The 18,706-nt window shown below is 36.7% G+C and overlaps 1 protein-coding gene across 5 annotated transcripts in view; it reads left to right on the forward strand.

The window, feature by feature from the left end:
- LOC107686179 (pleckstrin homology-like domain family B member 2) overlaps positions 1 to 14,900 on the forward strand; it is a 28,713-nt gene extending 13,813 nt beyond the window's left edge. Inside the window, exons 4-18 of one of the 5 annotated variants that reach the window (XM_016483082.1) lie at positions 2,742 to 3,074; positions 5,169 to 5,306; positions 5,863 to 6,000; positions 6,705 to 6,833; positions 7,156 to 7,311; positions 7,411 to 7,521; positions 8,179 to 8,268; positions 8,374 to 8,520; positions 8,660 to 8,759; positions 9,491 to 9,683; positions 10,246 to 10,336; positions 10,426 to 10,542; positions 11,975 to 12,194; positions 12,869 to 12,954; positions 13,086 to 14,900. In XM_016483082.1, coding sequence (XP_016338568.1) covers positions 2,742 to 3,074; positions 5,169 to 5,306; positions 5,863 to 6,000; positions 6,705 to 6,833; positions 7,156 to 7,311; positions 7,411 to 7,521; positions 8,179 to 8,268; positions 8,374 to 8,520; positions 8,660 to 8,759; positions 9,491 to 9,683; positions 10,246 to 10,336; positions 10,426 to 10,542; positions 11,975 to 12,194; positions 12,869 to 12,954; positions 13,086 to 13,226 — 2,190 coding nt within the window. In that variant the 3' untranslated portion in view covers positions 13,227 to 14,900. Of the gene's footprint in view, positions 1 to 2,741; positions 3,075 to 5,168; positions 5,307 to 5,862; positions 6,001 to 6,704; positions 6,834 to 7,155; positions 7,312 to 7,410; positions 7,522 to 8,178; positions 8,269 to 8,373; positions 8,551 to 8,659; positions 8,760 to 9,490; positions 9,684 to 10,245; positions 10,337 to 10,425; positions 10,702 to 11,974; positions 12,195 to 12,868; positions 12,955 to 13,085 lie in introns of those variants that run through there. The other 4 variants (XM_016483081.1, XM_016483084.1, XM_016483085.1 and 1 more) reach the window with 4 other exon arrangements.
- The last annotated feature ends 3,806 nt before the right edge of the window (positions 14,901 to 18,706 follow it).

An 18,706-nucleotide genomic window follows, 5' to 3' on the forward strand; every position in this document is an offset into this window, starting at 1 on the left:
AAGCTGTTTAATGGCAGTCCGCGGGTGTTGCAGTGCATCAGTCCAAAAGAAGTGAAATAAAGCACATCCATTCATCATAAAAAGTGTCTCACAAGGCTCCAGGGGGTGAACAAAGGCCTCCTGTAGCGAATCGTTGCGTTTTTGTAAGAAAAATATCCATATTCAAAACGTAATAATTACTTTAATCTAGCTTGCACCAACAGTTGTACACGGAAGCAGTCATCAGCAAAAGGAGTGGTTCTGTACAGCTAAAAATAGCTGGACGCTGATGAGACCAGAAGCTAGACCCATAGAATTTACAAATGGCCGCGCCCATTTTTACGGCAAGAAAAAGGTGGATAAAAACACACTGTAAAAAACATACACAAACTGCTCAGAGAGCCATTAAGCTGTGTATTTTTGTAACGAACAGATGAAACATGGTGATTGTGGTCATATTCAGATCAAAATATGTTCTAAAATGGTGTGCTTGAAACTCTATAAACTTGGGATAATAAAAGGTTGAAGTGTAATTTCTGCACCATTAGTAGCACCAAATTGAAATCGAAAAAATAATAATTGTTTCCAAACAGGTTGCTCAAGCACATGCTGAGGTGGATAGAACTCATTATAATCAGTGATGTTGTCTACACTGGATGCGATGCGGCGCAACACGACAAATCCCTGAAAGAAAACTGCTGCTGCATTTTATTTATGACGTATTGACACAAATTTCAAATGATTTTCAACGGTCGCTTTGTCTCGTCCAGTGAACTAATCCTGGAGAAGGATTAATTTGTATCCTTATTAACAATCTTCCCAGTTCCTCTCAAATGTAAATCAAACGCCCATTCACAAACATGTCGTGACTTTTTTTATTTTTTGAGCAACAGATACTGGCGCAACAACTGTCACGTCCGGTGTAGACCCGGTGTTACTCACCTATCGAGAAGAAACAAAGCAACCTCGACGTCCAATCGCAGGCCTTCCCGCTTGAGTTCTCTCCAGCGCTGGAAAGCTGATCCGATATTTACACGGATTTATTTTGAGCAATAGAGATACTCAGAAATGAACTGATAAAGTTAATCACTTTGCCCTCTTAGACAACAACGTTAAAGTGCCCCTATTATGCCTTTTCGAATATTACCTTTCATGCAGTGTGTCATGTAGCTGTATGTGAACATAAACTGTCTGCAAAGTTGTGAAGCCGACAGTGCACGATAAATAAAGTTATTGTCTATCAAAACAAAGAGTCGGCTCGCAATTGCATAAACGAGTCGTCAGGAATTCGAATCTTATTCTGTTACGGCTCTACGTTACGAAGTAATACATTTGCATAATGTCCGCCCACGTTCTACGTCGCCAACTTGCCCGCCCACAAACAGTAAAATTTCCGTGTGATTAACATCATGTCGAGAAGACGCTGTGTCCTACGCTGTGAGAGTAAATTTGTTTTATCACATCTTATAATTACCACAAACTTGTTAACACTTGACACTTACCACTGAGAAATGTCCTGCTCCAGTCGCCCATATATTACTCACCCTCAAGGCATCCTAGGTGTATATGACTTTCTTCTTTCAGTCGAATCCAATCAGAGTTATATTAAAAATTGTCTTTGATCTTCCAAGCTGTTTAATGGCAGTCAGCGGGTGTTGCAGTGCATCAGTCCAAAAGAAGTGAAATAAAGCACATCCATTCATCATAAAAAGTGTCTCACAAGGCTCCAGGGGGTGAACAAAGGCCTCCTGTAGCGAATCGTTGCGTTTTTGTAAGAAAAATATCCATATTCAAAACGTAATAATTACTTTAATCTAGCTTGCACCAACAGTTGTACACGGAAGCAGTTCCGGGCGGATGATGTAAGATGTCAGCGTTGCGCATGCGCCGCTCAGAAGTGACGAACGCGGAAGCGCAGCGGAGAGATTAATCCTGGAGAAGGATTAATTTGTATCCTTATTAACAATCTTCCCAGTTCCTCTCAAATGTAAATCAAACGCCCATTCACAAACATGTCGTGACTTTTTTATTGATTTATTTTGAGCAATAGAGATACTCAGAAATGAACTGATAAAGTTAATCACTTTGCCCTCTTAGACAACAACGTTAAAGTGCCCCTATTATGCCTTTTCGAATATTACCTTTCATGCAGTGTGTCATGTAGCTGTATGTGAACATAAACTATCTGCAAAGTTGTGAAGCTGACAGTGCATGATAAGTGCGGTTCACTGGATTGTTCACACTCCTTCATGCGCTACAGACTTAACAAATTTTTATTCACAGCTAAACCAAAACCGTACATGTGTAGGAACCAGCTGGTAAACATTTTAAATGAGCTTTTGCTCTAGGAGGTCACATGATAACCGAGCTAAAGCAGTGCATCTGTAGTCAAACCATCTGATCTGACCACAGGGGTGTGTGCAGTGTATGTATGTGTGTTTGTTTGTGTGCAACTAAATTAGTTCAATTCCACAGGGCCAAATCCCACAATGCACTGCTAAAGAGATACAAATCTAAACAATGTGTTTTATGTAAAATCTAATATTTCAAAGATTAACTCCAGACTATTGTGCTAGCCAGTTTTGTTTATAATATTATGTATTAGATACAATGCTGTCCAAAAGTCTGGGAGTAGTAGAAAATGCTTCTATTTTGCATTATATCAGATAAACAGAATCTTGAATATACATTTTGCATCATAATGTTTTTTAAAATCTGTCAGTGATTATTGTCAATGATTAACATTTTTCATTCCACTCTAGGAACGTCAGCGTCTCGAGACTATCCTGTGCCTGTGCTCTGAGCTGGGCCGGTCTGAACTGGGCCGGATGGAGACTGACTCGGGTGTCTCAGCTGTATCGGACCTGCAGAAGATCAACCGAGAGCTGGAGAAGCTACAGGTGTCTGATGATGAATCTGTGTTCTCAGACTCTGCAGCAGTGTCTCTGGACAGCGGGTTTCTGGGTAAGGGTCGTGGAGAGATCCTGACCCAGAGACAGAGCAGATTCAGCGGACACAGGGAGACCAGGCCCCAGTCACCCACCACCAGCCTGCGGAGCTCAGTACCCTCACCCTCTCCACACCTCCGCAGCAAGGTGAGACACTGCGCCATATCTTCCTGTTCATATCTTCCTGAATGCTAACAAGGACTTTTAATTTTCCAACATGTTGCATCTACCATGAAAGCCCATTCACACCAAGAACTATAACAATAAAGATAATAATAACGATTCTGTTTATTATAAGTTCATGATGCAGTTTTGTCATCTGCCACTTTCATTGCTCGAGGTCTTTAAAGCAGGATGCTGGAAAAATGGTTTTAAAAGTGATTCCAACAATATTGTTCCTCTGTAGTGTGGATTCTGCTGTTCTTTTAAGCTAAGATCAATTTTTAAAACTATATCCTTATCATTATCGTTATAGTTATATCATACTTGTTGTGAACGGGCCTTTACTGATGGAAACAGTGAAAATCAATTTCTGGTTCAATATCATACACAAAACTTGCCCAAGAGCATGTCCAGGTCATATTTCATCCCAAAATCATAAGGAAAACAAGTAATAATATTTTTAATAAAGAAAATGAATCTTCTTTTTGTAGGGCCATTAGTTTTTTTTTTTTTGTATATTATGCTCATTACTAAATTCTTATTACTTTAATGTAAAATAAATCAATGATATATTATTGATTTATATATAAAGATATATTATTTGTATAAAGTATTTCACATAATTTGTAGTGTATGTTGTACCAAATTTAATGTATGCTGAATTAATTAAAAATATAAATGATCTAATACAAAAAATATAAAAAATGTAAAAAAAGCATGATTTGCCCTAATTCTCATTAATGTAAAAAAAATTATATATATTTAAATTGCATTCATTTATCTTAGTATTTGTTGTACTGTTAGTTAATGCTCATTTTAAAATTTTAAATTGATTTTTTTATAGTAGCTTCTGATTAGTAATTTATTAAATATTAGTAATAAAATTCACTCTACTATTAATTTCAGCTACAAATTACATAGTTATTTCTTGCCACAGTGATATTTGTTCTTACTATATATACCCTATACTATATATATACTATATACATCATGTATTCAAATCTAAAGCAATCTCCAGTTGTGTACTCGATATCCCAGATTGAACTAATGATGCAGTGGAAAGTATGCAGTCCTAAGGGATCTCGAGTATGCAAAACAGTTTGGGAATGCTGTGGAGTCTTCATACCTAACTGATGTCTGTTTCTAAACAGCACTACAAAGTGAACTTTGACCTTTTAAAAACGCTGACCTTGCATTCTTTGCAGCGACACCGAAACAAGATTCTGTCTGTGTTTAACGCACATAAGGTGTCAATTCCAGCTTACGAGGGGGTGGTGGACTGTTTTTCCATTGGATACTATAATGACATAATGGTGTGTTTGAGTTTAATAGACTTGCTCAGGAGAGAAAGGCAGTTATTGCTTCTCCTGCAAGAGGAGAGGAACAGGAAATGACTCTATTCCCAGTGGATTTGCTATGCATGTGTGTGCTCGAGACACATATGACAGTAATTGTTGGAAAGAAACACAGAAATGCAAGAAAAGAATGCATATCGTTTCTCCTACACTTATCCTCTCATCTCGAGCAATATTTTTTAATAAACTCTCATGTGACACTCATTGTGCTATTGGTAATGACAGTTTGCATTTAAACATATGCACAGGCCCATCCGCTGCTGGATATTTTTGGTAAATGTCAAATGCATGGAGATTAGACATTAGCCATTATCTCCATTGACAGTGGCGGCTCTGTAGTCTGGCATCTGTTGCTCAGCTACATTCCTCTGTGCTGTCACTGGAAACCTCGTGGCCTCAGAACCGGCCAAGTTTACTATCCACAAGGAGCTGTCATGAGGAGCTGGATATTCATTTTAGAGTTCAGTCTCATGTCAGGTCTCAATGACTGCATTTGTGAATGTTTAATCCATCTTTTCTACATTACATTGTCATTGTATTTGTGATTATATGTTTGTGACTGTTAAATTAGTCAAGGAGAGGTGATGTGACTATATGAGACTAATGAATGATGCAGGAGTTCAGCTAAACTTCTAAAATTGTCCTTATGGTTTGAACAAATGTTGAATTTCCCAGTCGTCATCCAGGAGTGAAACCATTTTTTTTGGTTTCTGAATCTTTTTAGCAGGTGTCTGAAGACATGCAGCTGAGACAGGAAGTGACACGTATTGAAGAGGAGAGGATTCAGGTGTTTAACAACATCGAGGAACTTGAACAGAAGATCAGAGATCTAGACACACAGATGGACGAGTCTTTCAGAGAGGTGTGTGTGCTTTAAATGAGAAGATTTATGTGTTTTAAAGTTTAGTAATCATTCCTGAAGCTCAAACAGTAGTGCGTGGCGCTAACAACGCCAAGATCATGGGCTCGATTCCCAGAAATCACAAGCCGTTTCGATTAAAAGCATCTGAGAAATGCATTAATGTAAATGTCTTCATGTCTGCCAGTAAATAACTCTTACAGATGGACTCTCTAGACTTGTATACTTTTATTCTGCAACATTATTTTAGTATTAATTATATACTAATGTAGAATGTTTTAATGTTTTGAATTAGCTTTTATTTTTATATTGTCAGTTTTTATTTTAATTTTAGTAATTTTGTGTGATGTTTTTTTGTCATTTTTTTCTATATAGCTATTTTTAAAATTTCAGTTTCAGTAATTTTAGTACTTCAATTTAAACTTTAAATTTTTTTAAAAAGTTATTTTTATTTTTTTTCAACTTTATTTCAATTACCAAAACAGATTTTTTTAAAAATGCTTTTAGTTTTAGTTGTGCAGTGAAGCTAAAGTCAATAAACATTTCAATCTGTCATTAGATGGAGGTGGAGAGAGCTCTTTTAGACGGGGAGCAGGAGGCAGAAGTGGCTCAGCTACAGAGCGATAAAGAAATGCTGGAGCAGCTCAACGAAAAAATGGCCAACATGGAGAAAAATGCTCAAAAAAATCAAACTCAGGTAAACATGAGGTGGCAATGTAGTTGTACAGCTTGAAATTCTTCAATATAGTTTATCAAAGCTGCAGGACAAAGATTATTGTCTACAAAATAGGCAAACAAGAGGGTCTCAAAATCATGAGAAATCATGATTTACAAGCAAGTTTGCACTTAATAGTTCACCCTAAAATAAAAATTTGCGGAAAATTTTCAGTTTAAGATGTAGATGACTTTGTTTCTTCATCAGAACAGATTTGGAGAAATGCAGCATTGCATAATTTGCTCACCAATAGCTTCTCTGAGGTGAATACGTACCGTCAGAATGAGTCCAAACAGCTGATAAAAACATCACGATAATCCACATGTCTCCAGCCCGTCTTATGAAGCAAAAAGCTGCAGGAAATCCACTGGTGAGCAGATGATATAATGCTAAATTTCTCCAAATCTATTATGATGAAAAACAAACATCTTGAATGGCCTGAGGTGAGTACATTTACATTTTTGCACTTAAAAAACACTTAAACAATTTCTTGACAATTTAGACAAGAGGAAAACTTGTACTCTGTTATTAAAGATACCCTCTGACGTCACATCTACCTACCTTTTTTCCAGTTTATCTCTTCCTTGCTCTAACCCAAACTTGCACTTTCTCTATTTCTTTGTCTGTCCTATTTGTGCCCATCTCACCACTGTGTGCTCTGTATGTGTGCGTCATCCGTACGGTAGGACAAAGCCCTGTTGGAGGCAGAGAGAGTTAAAGTAGAGAGGCTAGCTGAGCTGATCTCAGAGCAGAAGACCCAGTTGGACACCTGTCCTGAAGCACTGAAGGAGCAGCTCCAGAATCAGCTATCCAGGGTCAGTCAGTTACCGTGGTCTCCCTCGTACCTGCGCCCACCAACTGTCCTGCTGTCTGTCTCTCACAAACACTTCCTGATGTGTTATTTCCTCTCTGCAACAGCTCTGGAAATACCTTTTGTTCTTGTTGGTAGGCCTTTCTTCTCTGTGCCTTTTAACATAGCAAAGTGTCCAGAGAATTTGACCTTTTGTCTCTTTTCTGTTTAGCACAATCTTGTGAATTATTGCTGATTTTTCAGTTTAGTTTAGTTTGGAGTTGCACCATGATGTAAAAAATGTAATCTATTGCCTCATGCTTAGTGTTCTTGGCTTTCTTTGGTAGGACACTGAAGCTTTGGAAGCGGAAACGAAGCGTTTTGAAGATCTGGAGTTTCAGCAGCTGGAAAAAGAGAGCCGTCAAGATGAAGAGAAGGAGACACAGACGCAGCAACTCCTCAGAGAGATTGCAGAATATCAGAGATCTGTTGTCACTCGCAAGGTGTGTAGAGGATTTTAATCCTGGAGTGTTTGTGTGTGGACGAAGAGCTTTTTAGAATCATATTTTTCCTTCTGCACATAAAAACTGCATTCATTAAAGGAGAGGCTACTTACCCTGAAGAAGCAGTCGACCCAGATTACCCAGCAGGCACAGCGGGAAAAGGAGAACTTTTTGAAGGAGAAGAGCAACCTCATTTATATGCTGCAAAGGGTGAGTATGTTAATATAAGTATAATATATACATACATATACATACAGTGCCTGTGAGAAGTATTTGGACTCTTCATCCACATTTAAAATGTATCAAATTTTTAGTGATCAACTTTTTTTCAATTTTAAAAATATACACATCAGTGTTACACATGCATGTAACAGTAGCATACATATTTTTGCACATAAAATAAAATAACAGCACTGAACACAAACTATATACAACTGGCAAAGCCTATATTAATATTAATAAATGTATTAATTAATTTCATTGCGTATCAAACCAAGAAGTTGCAAACAAACAATAAGAAATTATATTTCTCTGACTTCTCTATTTATTATTATTATTTATTTATTCATTTGTTTATTTAAAGATATTTTTGCCACGTCTATGAACTTGACTATGATTTTCAGTAGATGTAAATCACTTTCCCTTAAGATATCATTATGGACACGTTTCACTTAACTAAAAATGGCCAGATTATTTTTTGAGATGTACATGTACAGTTTTATCATTTGGATACACTTCTATGAAATGTTTTGCTTGAACATTGTGCTACTACTACCTTTCTTTAGAGTAAATGACGTAATATTCATACATAATGTGTACAGATTTATTTGTTCATTTCTGAATGGTCTCCTAATAATTTATTTTCAGGAACGGGAGAACCTTGCATCTCTGGAAAGGAAGTACTCTGAGCTGACAGGTGGTCAAGCCTTTCCTCTCAACCCTGTGTCCATGAAGGAGGTAACAAACCATTTCTATGAGTAAAGAATCTAAGCTCAGTAATGACAAACAAGGATTTTCAATATTGAAAGACTATTATTTTACCTGTCTTTTTGAATATTACAGCACTTTCGGTCTCTGGAGGAGAGGAGGCGGAGCAATGGCAGTAAAGAGGGCGGAGTTCTGCTGAGTGACGGCGGAATGTCCCGTAAAAGAGAGAGGCAGAGCTCCGGAACCTTAAACTCTGCCCTTAATCGCAGTCTGTCTCCCAAGGTCAGACAACAGATACGGCACATAGGAAAAGTATTTGATACCATCTTAAAAAAATGTTGACAATTTCAGCACACATTGTTTTGTTATGTGGAAGAGAGGTTTAAACAGTCTCTTTTGCTGTATATTCTTAATCCTGTAGCCCCATATGCTGCTGTCTCAAAGCTCTAGCTGTGGTAGTGTACTCCCCCGCACTCTGTCTGTCACCTCCCGTGACCTGGACACCCGCCGCCTGCTCAAGGGTAACAGACTGACACTTATCCTGTGACACTGACAGTTCTGCAGGTCTACAATTCTACAAGTTTTATGCAGAGAAATAATATTTCTGATATCTATTAAGTATATTTATTTGTATTAGTTAAACATATGCAAATAAATAATATATATTATATAAATATATATTTTTATGTTACTTTATTCAGTACACTTTTTAGTGTGTAGAACTGTCTGCCTGGAGTTTTGTGTTATTTGTATTATTAGATGTATACAAATGATTTATTATTTTGATTTATATACATTTTTATTTTCTTAATTTTATAAATATTATTTCTATTTGACTATCCTTAGATGATTCGGGATCAAAAAATCGACTTGAAAATAGTCTATTTTGTCTTTATCTTTAGTTAAAAAAACACACACACTAGCAACTACATAGAAAGAAACTATATATAATGTTGGCTGATATATATACACTACCAGTCAAAAGTTTCGTATAATTAAGATCTTTTACATTTTTGGAATAAGATGTCTCTTTTTATCCCCAAGGCTGCATATATTTGATCAAAAATGCAATGAAAGCAGTAATATTGTGAAATATTACAATTGAAAATAACTGCCAAAGCTGATTATTTAGCAGCCATTTCTGCATTATTCACTGTCACACAATCATTCAGAAATTATTCTGAACAAATAGAGTTCTAGAAAAATATATTTATTTTTCTTTTTACTATTTTCCCCCCCTTTGTTCTTACAGCAGGTCAGCTGTTTTTGAATGACGAGAGGCAGAGAATGAGTGAGATGTCAAATAGGACAGTTTCTGAGACAAACGTCTTCCTGGAGCCGTTCCACTACATGGATAACGGACACAACTTTGACACAATGAGTGTGGACAGTACAGAAAGCCTAGAGACCAGCATTTCTGCCTGTTCACCGGACAACATCTCAAGGTGAGACCAGGATTTTGTTCAAGATCGGGACAGGTGTACTGTTAACAATTCAAAGTTTTTATTTTGCTTTTAGTATTTAAGCATTTAGCTTGTCCATTTTACAGATATTTACTAGAAACCTAAGATACGTTTTTTTGTAGAATAAGAAAATAATTTAAAGCATAGTAAACAGTAACGCCCACTTTAAATGCAGCTTTATAAACACACAATATTTTTGCCATTAAAATTGTGTGTAGTGAGTAAGAAGTGTGTGTATCTCTATTGTGTATTGATTACTGTTTATAAGGATGCTGTATAGACAGAAGTCTGCCTTTAAGTAGCCCAGATATACACACATCCTGTCTGAGGAATTTTTATTGCATTCCAAGGACGCTCCAAGTAGCTGAAGCTTAAGATGCTCTGGGATAGATTACCAAATGAGGTTGAGGGTTTTAAACCTCTGGTTTTATTGGACAATACATTATTTTTATATGAAATTTACTACTAAAATCTTATTAAGACCTGAAAATCATCAGCGTAAAACATGCTGTCTAATAAAAGTGTGCATGTGTGGTCTGTACAGCGCCAGCACAGCTAACATGGCGAAGATCGAGGAGATGGAGCGCATGCTAAGAGAAGCTCAAGCTGAGAAGAACAGGCTGCTGGAGCACAGGGTACATCAGTTTCTCTCAATCCGCATGCTTCTTACAAAGATACCAAAATACAGATGCATGAAAACAGAACTTTTCTTTCTTCTCTGCAGGAGCGGGAGATGGAGTTGCGCAGGCAGGCTCTTGAAGACGAGAGGAGAAGGAGGGAGGAATTGGAGAGGAGACTGCAGGAAGAGACAAACCGACGACAGAAACTAGTGGAGAGAGAGGTGAAGCTCTGAGAGTCTTGGGAGAGTTCAAGTGAAAGAGGGAGAACAGAGAGAGACAGAGACAAGAAAAGTGGAGCAGAGGAAGATTCATCTTAAAGCATTTCATGCAATTCAAACTCTATTTATGGATGCACAGATTTAGACAAAAAATTATTTTAAGACAGCCACAATTAATAAAAAATAATAAATGCAAATAAATATTCTAATTAGTGCTGTCAAACGATTAATCGCGATTAATCGCATCCAAAATAAAAGTTTTTATTTACATAATATATCTGTGTACTGTGTATATTTATTATGTATATATAAATACACACACATACAGTATATATTTTGAAAATATTTACATGTATATATTTATATGAATATAATTAATATTATATATAAATACATTTAATATATACGTAACATTTTTCTTAAATATATACATGCATGGGTGTATTTATATATACATAATATATATACACAGTACACACACATACTATGTAAACAAAAACTTTTATTTTGGATGCGACTGATTGCGACCCAGCATTTGACAGCACTAATTCTAATATAACAATTTTCAATTTTAATATTTGTACTTCTAAACTTCAAAACTTTTTTTTTTTTTTTTTTCTTTTTTTCACCTGATATCACCATTTTCTCAGGTTTGGCCAAATATTTAAAGAAAATATTTCCTTTTCCTGTTTTCTGCTGAAATTTTTTTTTTTTTTTTACCATATTTTGATATATTTTAATTATGTGTGATGCATCATAAAAGCAAAGGTATGTTTTTTTTTGTATGTCTTTTTTTCTTTTGACTTTTCTTGACTTTGAAATCTTGCTTTCTTGATGCAAGTTTTTCTTCTTTTTGATTTTCTTTAAAGCAACTAAATCTGTTTGTTTTTTATGACATGAGACACAGCCAGGATCCAAAATTAACTTTCTGCCATGTCATCACTGTCAGATGACTTTTAGAATTTTATATGATCCATTTTTTTTTACAGACAAGGCCTGTATTTTGCATCATAACTGTTAAGATATTTTATTGTCATCGATATTTATAGATTATATTTTTAGCAGAAAAAGTTGAAGATCCTATAAAATGCAATAAATCAAATATTGTTTAATAGTAGTAGTAATAATAATAATTATTATGTTTTATTTAAAGAGCGCTTTAAAGAAGGTACCCAATACCACTTATTGAGATAAAATAAACAAAAGCAGCATAACAAAATCTAAAAGAGCACAAAAGCAAAATAAACAAAAAACAGTAACACAACATTAATCACACATTAAAACCTTATGGGCGATAGTTGTAATTTGATCAGTAAACAGTCTATAAATATGTGTGGCTGATAAATCAGTGCATTTCTTCTCTCTTTATAAACGTGCATGCGTGTATTTACACAGACACACTCACTAATTCGATTTTTGCTGTTTGTGTGTCTAGTCTCGTCCGCTGACACGATACCTCCCAGTGAGAAAGGATGACTTTGACCTGAGAGGTCACATCGAGGTGGCGGGTCACCATCCTGAAACTTGTTTTCACCTGGCCATCACAGAGAAGACCTGCAGGGGGTTCTTGGTCAAAATGGGTGGGAAAATCAAAACCTGGAAGAAGCGCTGGTTCGTCTTTGACCGCAATCGAAGGACGCTGGCATATTATGCTGGTAATTACACTGAATATTTAGTAAAAACCTATCGAGCTTTATCAACCATGTCTGTGGCCTGCTGTGAATTACCACGGAATATCAAATGTGATTGTCTCTCATTTGATATTAACAGTTTGAAAATGTGCTTACAGTAATGCATTTCTAATAGAGACTTTTCGGGATAAATGTTTTGGAGATTTGAGAAAAAAATCTGAAATTTGAAGCATATATTTTGGGTAGTGCACTTGCATTAATTCTTCTGGTAAAAGAGATATGATTGTGCAGTGAAACATTTGCGATATAAAACATTTTACAAACTGGTAAATATCAGCCTTTTGGTAACAATTTATTTTACAGTGATAATTATCAGCAGGCCAGATATATTGAACCCAGGGTCTATCTTTAATTTTTTTGTTGCATTTATTTATTGTAATACCTCTGAATGAAATTTGGACAGTGAAATGTAAACTTGAATTATTAACTAAAGAAGACTTGTTAATAAGCGATTCCAACGAAATTTGCCATGAAACTAGTTTATACCACAAGGGGGCAACACTGAGCTGTGCCCTTCACAAACGTCACAGGAGACAATGGCTATGTCCTATCCTGCAAATCAAACCAGATTTATCATAGAAAGATTTGATCTTATCTGTTACAGAAAAAAAAACTTGACTGGTTTTATTTTTCTCCAGATAAACATGAGACCAAAATAAAGGGTGTTATCTACTTCCAAGCCATTGAGGAAGTGTATTACGACCACCTAAAGAACGCACACAAGGTGGGCTGCAGTACTATACTGCACAAACTATGCATAGTTATACTGATTTTATGAAACGGGTGCAAAATGTTACAGTTGTTTGTCAGTATTTTCCTTCCATGAATCTTGTTTATCCACTTTTATTCCGTCAGAGCCCAAACCCCTCTCTGACGTTTAGCGTGAAGACACATGACCGGGTTTATTACATGGTGGCTCCTTCCCCAGAGGCCATGAGAATCTGGATGGATGTTATCGTCACTGGAGCGGAGGGATATACACACTTCCTGGTGTGAGCCGGACTCATCTTTGACATTTAACAAGCCCAAAGTGACCTTCACACTTCAGCTCGGCCTGCTGAAAGGGTCCTCATTTTCCACATCCCCCTTTCTGAAGAGGTTACACTTCTTTGATTCTCTTTTATCAGTACTGATCGTGACGTGAGTGTCGACTGTACGTTTTGCAGACATCCATGACCTAGTTTGGAAAACCTGGTGCTTTACCCACCGCGTCCTGTCCTGAGTTTACAGAGGCAGCTTTCAGACTTCAGAGGTACCAACTCTTGAATTTTTCGTCCCGTTTTGTTCACTTCCGGGGTGAGACTTAGAACAGCTGTAAATAAGAAATCACTCACTGGTCTTCACATTTCACAAATGTGCCAACTTATAACGAAGCTGGATATACCTCAAAGATTAACTGTCGTGCTTGTTAAAGCCAAACACCAAAAACAAACTGTTCCTGTAGTGCCATACAGACTCTAACAAACATCAGGGTATCGTTCAGTACTCTTTTTATATCCAGTACAGTACTGAACATGAATTTATAAACGTTTTTTTTATTTTATTGACCCTTGTACCTCTGTACACTTTGTATTATTCCCTCATTTACCAAGTGCCTTGCATTTGTCAATATCTGATGAGAATAGCTATATATTTAGCTATAAGACTTGTAGAACAGACTGTGGTTATTATAAGTGTTATTTTGTATCGACCAATTGTGCCTCCCTGATGCTCAGGAACATTCCAGAAGGAAGAATCTAGCACCAAAGACGAGCTGAATTTGTGTTTCAGCATGATATGAATGTAATAACTGACACCCATTGCTTAAGATGCCATCTTTAATAGATGAAGCTCTTGATAATTTAGCACAAATGCATATTTTCATAAGATTTTAGATTAGAATCATTGATTTCTTGATTGTGTGTTGTACTGCATTTGACCAGCAGAGGGTTTTACTTTCAATGATATTGAAATGATTACAGAATTTATTCACTGCAAGAATTTCATTTGACCCTTAAGTTGAAATATGAGATGTTAAAAGTTTAGTTTTGTTATCGCTGAACAAATCTATATTATATATACCATTCACATAGTAATCTATATTATATCAGACTCGGGGTGTAATAGCATGTCTGAACTTATAGTGTATCTAGTGTTATTTTTGTTATGTAGGAATCAGTATATTTTCATTTAGAGTAATAATAATACAGAAATAATATGAATATTGATGTCAAGAAGAAATGCCATGGTTGTTGTATTAGGAAAGAAATGAACACACAGGTGCTATCTGACAGCAAAACCTCTAGTTCAGTGGTTCTCAAGTGCTTTTGCTTCAGGAACCAGATTTTCAGAAATGTAGCCTTTGACGGCAATAACTAATAATATGGGGTGTTTTCCCTCTTTTTTAAGAGTTCATATGCCTATTTGTTTTACCATCCAAATTATGTGCAGTTTTAAAAGTAATTGAATTTTATTTGCATTGTTTTTTCCATGCCGTCATACCAGTTAAGAACCACTGACCAAATTGCCTTGCATCATTTGTGCAGTCATGTATGTCATTCAGCCTCATTTGAATCTTTTCTGGCAAATACTTCCACATTTTCACCAACAACTTAGGCTGTGAAATGAATTAATTTTAGTTTGCCAGCCAGTAGATCAATGCTCAGTGTTGGGAAGGTTACTTTGGAAATGTAATGGGTTACAGAATACAAGTTACCCTATTTAAAATGTAATAAGTAGTGTAACTATTTAAATTACTTTATTAAAGGAATGTAACTGATTACATTTACTTTTTGATTACTTTTAACTGTTAATCAGGGTTAACCTTACAGTAGTACTCAACACTGATTACTGTCAAGACTTTCAAAATCCTTCATTCTTGAAATAAGATTATAATAATTTAATTTTAAAGCACAGCCACCACAGAATCAGACTTTAGCACATCTTTGTACTTTGAGATCGTTCTGAGATTAAATACAGATTTACAATTTTAACAAGAAATAGTCAATATTAATAAAAGTATTCAGATGTAACCCCCTTTGTAATCTTTAAAGGGATAGTTCACCCAAAAATGAAAATTCTGTCATTAATTAGTTAAAATCAAAGCAAAAACAACGTAGAAAACGTATCCGCGTGGCGCAGCTGACACAGAATAGCATACGCTGTTTACGTTCAGTGGATACTCTCCAAAATGGCGATAGGGTGACGCGGAGGAGACGAATTGTTGAATTATTTTTTTTTTTCTTTTGCGCACAAAAAGTATTTTTGTAGCTCCGTAAAATTAGGTTGAACCCCTGATGTCACATGGATTAATTTACCGATCTCCTTGCTACGTTTCTGGACGTTGATCGTGTAAGGACCCTTGCTGGGTGAACTAGCCCTTTAACATTTTCATAAGTAACTGTAATTTAATTACACATTACATGCAACTAGTTACTCCCCAACGCTGTCAATGCTGATGTGCACTTTGAGACAAAACTGCTTTCTTAGAGGTGCTTTTTCAGCTTTCATTCAGTAAACAATACAGTACATTACAGGATAAGCACAGCAAAGCTTTATATAGATCACAATATATACATAAGTACTTATTTAAAATGTATCTTTTATCTTCAGCGTTTTTTAACCATTCAGTGTTTTTTTTTTTTATATAAAAGCAATATTTTTATTGTACGCATGTTTTTAGCTCATAAAATGTGAACCATAATAAAACACATGATATGATATTGCTGGCTTTAAGCTGAATGTTTGTTTATATTTATTGTTAATTGTGATGAATAACTGCAGAACATGGCTGAGACATACAGGCCCTGAAACATGAACATAATTTACAGCTCACACCCTCTCACCTCCCATTCACCCAGAAACATGTGATCAAGCGTGATTCAATTAATTCATTTCAGCCGGCAAGTTCAATACAGCCCATCTGTCGCATATACTACCGATTTTCATACACATGCTACATACTATAGTTCATTTTGAACATTTTGGACAGATAAATTGTGTAATGTGTAATGTGAGAGTCCATTTTAGAAATCCTTGCCTCCTCACCACACCCCTCCTCTTAGTGGGCCCCCATTGGCTGACCTAGTGAGGTTGCCATAGCGACGTTTTTTTTTTTTTCAGTGGCGCATGGATAATTAGCCAAACATCTCCTAACAGAGAACATCTTTTCACCGGGGGTGTTTATATACACCAATAGGGAATAAGACACAAGCATTCTGTTGTCACAACCTGTTTTAAAGTATCAGGAGAGTTTATGACAATCCATCCTGCTCATAATGGCGCATTTGTTCTGTAGAAGTAACATAAGCCGAAGGGTATTTAATATCAGGAAACATAGTTTAAATAAGCCTTTGCTTTCAGACAATTTTTCCAAGTTTCGTGTTTCAAAACACTAAGAGATTATAGTGTTAAGCTCATGTTTGGATGCACAAACTAAAAGAATATGCAGATAATATTAAATCGCTTTTTAATCCTATTCGTTGTGACATCACCCGCTGCATTAAACAATTGTGTTTGTCTGCGCGTTTAATTGTGAATATGGCTAGCAAGTCCACTGTCATTTTGTGCCATCTGCTTGAGGGGAGGATCACCTCTGGTACAGTCTTGCTTGGCTGCATTATATTCCATTAGATTTAGACAATGCTTTGTAACTAAGGCTCAAAATAGGACCCTCATGCAGTATTTATTTCGCACATCTCCCTGCACTGTTCAATCGTATTCATTTTTTGCCGCCCTAGATCAGACTGCAGACTGCGTTTAACATTTTTTGCTTCAATTATTCACTTCAAATTTTGTAATTGAGGCTATGCAATCCTCATTATTTGTAGTGTTTGGTGCAGCACATGCAACAGACGAGTTAGTGCGTAAGGCTTTCATCTTCTTCAGACCCCAGGGGGGTGGCAGATCCATAAGCAAGGGACGGTTTCCATTAACAGTGGGCTGCTCTTTGACTAATCACCCCGTGAAGTGGTGAAGTCCTCGTGTTTTTCCAGTTAAACAGTCCCACTGCCCTGGGCTCTGATTTGGACAACAGAGCCTTGTTTGTGCTGTGTCTCTGTGAGGAGTTTCCATCCTTTGTTTTTCTTTTTCCTTATGGGAAAACTGCAACCCCCCTCTACCTCTGTTCACCCCGTGATGGATATCAGTGCCTGAATCTCCATCCCTATAAACATCAGTTACTGTTAACTTGATTACAATACTAGGAGTTAAAATGGCTGTAGCTAAAAATGGAAGAATGTGAGAAAACGAGATCCCTGCGCACCGCTTTTAGCATTTCTTGCTATGTCACGACCATCAAAAAGCACAGCTGTGATGGAGCCGAAAAGGCTTTCTTTTTTCCGACCCTCCCCTTCCTTGTTCTCGCTCTCCATCTGTACCACAATCCCTCTCTGTCTCATTCTCATTCTCTCTCTGTGCACCACTGTTCCTCCATTTTAGCCTTCATTCATTCGCTCAGTTATATTTCATAAGGTTGATGATGATCCAGAGCCTCCCGCATTTAAATATCTGTGTCCTCGTAGACAACGTAACCCATTAGAAATGTTTCATTTGCATGCAGCAGCTGCATGGTTGCGTGGCGGGAATTCTATAGTATCTTCGCTTACAGCTCACTGACCAGGGAATGCTGACATTCATGAGGTTTGCTATTCAGGTCAGTGGGTTTTTCAGCCCAAACAGCATGGCACTGCAGAGGAACCTGGGGGTTGCGGGGGCTGGGTCTTTATAGTGGAAAGCTCTGTAGGGTTCCATTTTTACTGTCTGTCCTCGAACCAAAGAGTAACGCGGTTACATAATGTCACTACAGAGGACACAGTCAGCCTCTCACAAACTAATTCTGTTCTATGCAATCCATTCCCATATCATAAAGCAACCTGCAACGTTCTAGGTATAATCACATTTTATTGATTAAATAGGAAACATTGTGACATTAAGATAATCACACTCACTCATTCACATACACACAGTCATACAAACAAAAATAGTCCTCTGTTAAACATGTGCATGTGATGGCAACTTCAAAAAACAAAAAAGATAAACATAACATCACTGTCATCCATGAAAGTCTTCGCTTCCCTATAACACCATCTGCTTGTGAAACATCACCTCTACTGTCAATAGCCTTTAACGCAGTCTCACACAATGTTCAGTGCAGGCAGAAAAAAAATCCAGAGTTAGATCCATATGCCTCATGGTTCTTTGATGATATGTTACATACACATTTGTTACAGCTGACAGGCACTGTGTGACTTAACACAGTGTTTAAAAAAACAGCGATAAAAGGACATCGGTGGGGAGAGGAAAAGGAGTGAGATGGCTCATCTTGTTGAAAAAGTAGGGCATGCGTTCTGCTACATACATTCAAAAGATACTGTGGAATATCCTGTCTTGGCATGAACTGTACAGGTAAGAGATTCTGTTTGTTTGCATACAACACAAGGGAGCTCCAAGAAGACTAACATTGATCCACAAAGTTCACTTGAAAACGAAAAAAATTG

This window comes from Sinocyclocheilus anshuiensis, unplaced genomic scaffold, assembly GCF_001515605.1.
Source record: "Sinocyclocheilus anshuiensis isolate Anshui unplaced genomic scaffold, SAMN03320099.WGS_v1.1 scaffold437, whole genome shotgun sequence".
NCBI classification, from domain to species: Eukaryota; Metazoa; Chordata; class Actinopteri; order Cypriniformes; family Cyprinidae; genus Sinocyclocheilus; species Sinocyclocheilus anshuiensis.